The sequence below is a fragment of the Dipodomys ordii genome, unplaced genomic scaffold (genome assembly GCF_000151885.1).
Source record: "Dipodomys ordii isolate 6190 unplaced genomic scaffold, Dord_2.0 Scaffold14, whole genome shotgun sequence".
Classification (NCBI taxonomy): Eukaryota; Metazoa; Chordata; class Mammalia; order Rodentia; family Heteromyidae; genus Dipodomys; species Dipodomys ordii.
The window spans coordinates 4,889,731-4,895,680 of record NW_012267230.1 but is presented as its reverse complement, the minus strand read 5'-3'; the positions used below and the strand labels follow the sequence as shown (position 1 = coordinate 4,895,680).

At 50.4% G+C, this 5,950-nt stretch overlaps 1 protein-coding gene across 3 annotated transcripts in view; it reads right to left on the bottom strand.

Annotated features, from left to right (window-relative positions):
- The window catches only part of Rabep2 (rabaptin, RAB GTPase binding effector protein 2), a 24,171-nt gene extending 19,794 nt beyond the window's left edge, over positions 1-4,377 (bottom strand). For 2 of the 3 annotated variants that reach the window (XM_013011727.1, XM_013011728.1), the window contains exons 1-2: positions 4,129-4,377; positions 3,460-3,669 (exon numbers count right to left, since the gene is read on the bottom strand). In XM_013011727.1, coding sequence (XP_012867181.1) covers positions 3,460-3,669; positions 4,129-4,189 — 271 coding nt within the window. In that variant the 5' untranslated portion in view covers positions 4,190-4,377. The remainder of the gene's footprint in view (positions 1-3,459; positions 3,670-4,128) is intronic. The other variant, XM_013011725.1, reaches the window with a different exon arrangement.
- Positions 4,378-5,950: the final 1,573 nt, after the last annotated feature.

Sequence of the window (5,950 nt, the reverse complement as noted above, 5' to 3'; positions counted from 1 at the left end):
ACACACACACACACACACACACACACACACACACACACACACACACACAATGTGGTCCCAATATATCTGAATTAAAACTTACTAAGACCGGGACTGGTGGGGCACCAGTGGCTCATGTCTGTAATCCTAGCTACTTAGAAGGCTAAGACGTAAAGATTGATATTCAAGGCCAGCCCAGGCAGACAAATGTGAGAGACTCTTATCTCCAATTAACCAGCAAAAAGCCAGAAGTGTAGGTGTGACTCAAGTGACAGATTGCTAGCCTTGAGTGAAAAAGGCGAGCAAGAATGTAAGGCTCTGAGTTCAAACCCCACAACTGAGCCGGATGCCAGTGGCTCACACCTGTAATCCCAGCTACTCAGGAGGCTCAGATCTAAGGATCTCGGTTCAAAAGCCAGCCCGAGCAGGAAAGTCCTTGAGACTCTTATCTTCAATGAACCACTCAGAAAACCAGAAGTGGTGCTGTGGCTCAAATGGTAGAGTGCTAACCTTGAGCCTAAGAAGCTCAGGGACAGTGCCCAGGCTGGACTCGCAAAAAAAAAAAAAAAAAAGAAGAAGAAGAAAGTTAATCAGACACAGAAACCACCAGGGCATTAATTACGATGCAGTGAGACGCATTGAATCCCAGCTCTAGATCCCTCTAGAAGAAGCCGTGCTCTGCCAGCTTGGCCAGGAGGGGGCGCTATCTTGAAGCAGGGAAGGACTCAGAAGGTAACAGGACCAACAGGAGCAGTCCTCAAGGTGGGAAAGTAGCTGGTCCATCTGGGCATGGTGTCAAGGCAGAGTGTGCAAGCCCAAGCAAGATGCCTGAGAAGAGACGTTGGGAAGGTAAAGAGGGTGACGGTACATGGTTCCTGAGGCCTTGAATGCCAGGCCAGGAGGTTTGGAATTTATCTTCCAGATCAGCAGCCAGTAGAGGTGCTGTTGGGTGGAACACGAACATTTTGTGTTTGCACAGATATTTATCTTAACATGTACTAATGTTAGATGTAAAGTTTCCATTGACAGGCTACCTGGGTTCAAATCTGCTTTCTAGGCCAAGCATGGTAGTACATACCTATATACACCTGTAACTACTAAGACCAACCCCAAGCAAAAATGGAAGACCTTATCCAGAAAAAAACAACTAAAGCAACATTGATCAAGATGCATTGTATTCACAAATTGACATGTTGAATTGAAATCCCTTTGTTTACCTACTTAAAGATATCTAGAAAAATAATTTGTAGCCAGCTATTGGTGGCTCACGCCTGTAATCTTAGCTACTCAGGAGGCTGAGATCTGAGGATCACAGTTTGAAGTCAGCCAAAGCAGAAAAGTCTGTGAAACTTATCTCCAATAAACTACTTAGAAAAAGCTGGAAGTCGGGCTGGGAAGGTGGCTCAGCAGTAGAGTGCTTGCCTTGCATGCATGAGGCCCTGGGTTCGATTCCTCAGCACCACATAAGCAGAAAAAGCTAGAAGTGGCGCTGTGGCTCAAGTGGTAGAGCGCTTGCCTTAAGCTGAAGAACTGAGGACAGCGCTGCCCAGGCCCAGAGTTCAGGCCCCACGACTGACCCCCCCCAAAAAAAAGAAAAAGAAAAAGCTGGAAGTGGTGTTGTGGCTTAAGTGGTAGAACACTAATCTTAAGCACAAAGAGGCTCAGTATAGTGCCCAGACCCAGAGTTCAAGCTCTGGGACTGGCAAAAAATAAAAATAAATTGTATTTTCCCTCCAAAAATAAAGAAAAAAAAAGGCTTGGAGACAGTGCTCAAATAATAAAAACCTGCCTATCAACATAAGCCCCAGGACTGGCAAAAATAAAAATAAATAAATCTGCTTTTTTTATTTTTTTCTGGTTAGTGATGGGGCTTGAACTCAAAGCCTGGGCACTGTCCCTGTGTCTTTGCTCAAGGCTAACACTCTACCACTTTGAACCACAGCACAGTACTTCCAGTTTTCTGGTAGTGAATTGGAGATAATAAAAAACAATCTCATGGATTCTCTTGCCCAGGCTGACTTTGAACTGTGATCCTAGATCTCAGCCTCCTGAGTAGCTAGGATTACAGATGTGAGCCACTAGCACTTGGCTTTTAGCTTATAACTTTAAGAAAGTTATTTTTATAACTCTTTGGCCCTCAGAGGCTTCTCTGTAAAATGGAGATGATAATTATTTCTAATCCATACTTTGTTACAAAGATTACACTCATAAAACACTTAGCTAATAGGTAACCCCTGTAATCTTAGCTACTCAGAAGGCTGAGATCTCAGGATTTCAGATTGAAGCCAGCCCAAGCAGGAAAGTCCATGAGACTCCCATCTCCAATAAACTACCAATAAGCCTCGAGTAGAGCTGAGTCTCAAGAGGTAAAGTTCCAGCCCTGAGTGATAAAGCTAAGAGACAGTGCCCAGGCTCTAAGTTGAAGACCCAGTATTAGCACACACAAAAAGTAAGTCTAGCTGGGCGCTGGTGGCTCACGCTTGTAATCCTAGCTACTCAAGAGGCTGAGATCTGAGGATCAGGGTTCAAAACCAGCCCGGGCAAGAAAGTCTGTGAGACTCTTATTTCCAATAAACCACCCAGAAAACTGGAAGTGGCGCTGTGGCTCAAGTGGTAAAGTGCTGAAGAGCTGAGCGACAGCACCCAGAGTTCAAGCCCCACAACCGACCAAAAAGAAAAGAGAAAAAAAAGTAGGACTATTTAAAGAATAAATATTAAGGGTAAGAGGGCAAGAAGTCATATATAGATGACTACATTGCACAAGTATGTAGATAATTAGCAGTGTGATAAACAGCTCCAGAAGTTTGGGTCTAGGAGCAGTTGTTAAAGGGAAAAGGGCATGATGGGATGGGAATTTTAGGCAGTTTACTCTGGAAGCCAATTTCAAGAGTAGATCACACACAGAGGCTGTGAAGGTGGGACAATAATCCTGGAGAGCCCAAGGACAGCAGGGACCCACCCGCCTGCTATCTGCTTCAGAAAGTCTGGCCTTTCGCTAGAGGAGTGAGCAGGAAACAGGAAAAGAAGCTGGGGACCTGGGGTCAGGGGAGCTGGTGCTTCCCAAGTGGTGAGGCCATGAAGCAGAAGAAGGAGGAGGAAGGTGCATGCAGGGGAAGGAAGGAAACCAAAGAACTAGGCTGGGCCTAAGGTTGACTCTGCAGCCCCGACTAAAATGTGGCTGGTTCGGGGAACTGAGATGTTTCTTGCTCATCTTCAGGGTTGATCAGTCATCAGTGAAACATGAGAAATGACAGAGAGAGCAAGGGAATAGGTAGAGGGTGGGAGCTAAACTTAACTGTAACTGACAGCTTCTGACCTGATATACAGCGTCTGTATGCAAATCAGAGGAAAGAACCCCTAACTACTGCACAGACAGACCTAGGGTTAGATTAAGCAGTTCATAACTTATCCGATTCCATTCTTGTCCTTTACTCCCTCTTCTGGGCGAAAAGCAGGTCTGGAGGAGACCCCCCCTCTCACCTTTCAGGATGGCTTGCAGCGATGCCACCTCTTCTTGGCATTGCCGCTGTACTGCAGCCACTGCTTCGGCCTTCGTGCTCTCGCTCACCTCCGCCACAGCCTTCATAGTCTCCATTTCTGCCAGGGCACCTGCCAGCTCGGCCCTAAGCCGGCAGAGTTCACCTGACTCACCTTCAACCTCTGATCCCTCTTGCAGTGAGGGATCCAGCGCTGTGGAAGACAGGAATCAGGCTCTCTCCCCATCGTTTGCCTTATCCCCCCCCACAAACCCCAGTCATCAAATTGGCACATCAGCAAGTCTCACAACCTTCTACTACAGCACCTGGCCCCGCCCCACTCACCTGGCCCCGCCCCTTCCCAACACCTTTCGCGCCATACTCGGCCTTACACAGTCTTTAGCCCGCCCCCTCCCTCGGCTTACCCAATCCCCTTCCCTCGCTCGCGACCCCACCCTCCTGGTGTCCCCGCCCCTTCCCGCCTCACCCACTTTATCCCTTGGGCCTCAAGCCCCGCCCCTTGCTCTCGCGGCTCAGGCCCCGCCTCCTCCCCCTCCCGCCGGCTGCCCCGCCCCTTTCCCCCGGGTCCCCCTCTTTTCCCCCCTCCCGCCCCAGCGGCGGAGCTCGACGCCGCCTCTGGTCCGCCGCTCCCCGCGTACACGCCTCGACGTACCACCCCTCGGCCGTCTCAGTCGCCGGTCCTCGCCTGGAGCCGCGGGCGCAGCTGCCGCCATCACCTCAGCTCAAACGGCGGATTCCCGCACTCCCTGATGACGGCGCGGCCTGCTTCCGGGTCCTGTCGGCTGTTTCCGGATCCGCTCGGTTGTTTCCGGCTCGGCCGGGACCCGAAGCTGCGGTGGGGGGGGGGGGGGGAGTGAGAGGGCCTTGCCGAGCGTCGCCGGAAGTTCCCGAGTGGGTGCTGGGCCTTGGCGCCGCGTCCTCGGAGGCTCCGCTGCGACGACGCCTCCGCGGGGGCCGGGGGCGGGGAGCACGGAGCGCCACCGCGCCCTTCCCTCTCCGAGAGCCAACCCGCGATCGCGCGGCCGCCCTGGCCCCGAGCGCGGCTCACGTTACAGCCACCTGTGTGCGGCTCCTCCGCCCGCGCCGAGCCCGCCCTGGGGTCAAGGCCCGAGCAGCTTCACTGTCCTGGGTGCCTCTGGGGCCCCACGCTGTCAGAGCCACACTGATGCCGTCTCCTGCTAATCGCCCCAGTGGCTTTCCAATCCTGTTGGGCCCCGGGTCAGGCTCTCATTAGCGGTGCCCTTTCGCCTTGCACCGTGACTGGCAATTCAGACCCGCATTTACCCTCCCCCAAACCAGTTTTCTTTCTTAGAGGACGCTCTGGAACCTGGGCGTCCTTGATTCGGCCTGGCCTCCTGGAAGTCTAAACTACACCTGCAGTACACTGAATATTCCAGGATGCATTTCCTTCTGTCCCAGCGCCCCAACATTGTGGCCCCCCGAATGGCCACAATGATCTCATCCCCACTCCCAACTCCTTGCTTGACTAAATAAGATCGCTCAAAGCCACTGGAGCCATCATTATGAAACATAGTTATCCCTTCTAGTTAGCCAGGTTGAAATGAGAACAGGTCACACTGATGTCAGGTAGCAAATATTCTCTTGAAAAGATTTTCAAAGCCAGATACAATGCCTTGTGCCTGTAATCCTAGCTGTTTAAAGGGCTGAATTCTGAGGACCAAGGTTTAAAGCTAGCTAGGGCCAGAGAGTCCTTGAGACCCTTATCACTAATTAACCAACAAAAAAGGCGGAAGTAGAGGTGTGGCTCAAGTGGTGGAGCACCAGCCTTGAGCGAAAAGGCCAGAGTGAGCGCACAAGGCCCTGAATTCAAGCTCCAGTACCAGCACACATGCAAATTTTGGGGGACTGAAGATCCTGTTGTGAAGAGTGACCTTCTAGTGCACCAAGTACATGAAAAGACTAACAGATATGTGCATTTTGAGACTGAACAAGTGTTAGTGACACCAGGTCCAGGGGAGGGTTTGTGCAGTTTCCCTCTAGAAGTAGGGACTCTCCTTGTAGGGTCCTTGGATCACAGAGTAAGAATTTCTGGACAAGTCACAATAGTAAGAAAACTTGGCAGAGCTTTATTAAATAAGCAAGCCAGCCAAGCAGGAAGGTAGAGGCTCATTCTAACAGAGTGTGGGTGCTTAAAGGGAGACACAGAACTCTTGGACATATATATATATATATATATATATATATATATATATATAATATGATAAAGACATAGTCTGACTTTAAGTGTTTATCTTTGCTCTTAATCACTCTTGGAGTTAACACTTTTTTGGGGGGGGGTCATGGGTCTTGAACTCTGGGCTTGGGTGATGTCCCTGTACTCTTCAACTTAAGGCAAGAACGTTCTACATGGGGCTGGGTAGGTGGCTCAGTGGTAGAGCGCTTGCCTTGCATGCATGAGGCCCTGGGTTCGATTCCTCAGCACCACATAAGCAAAAAGAAAAAAGCTGGAAGTG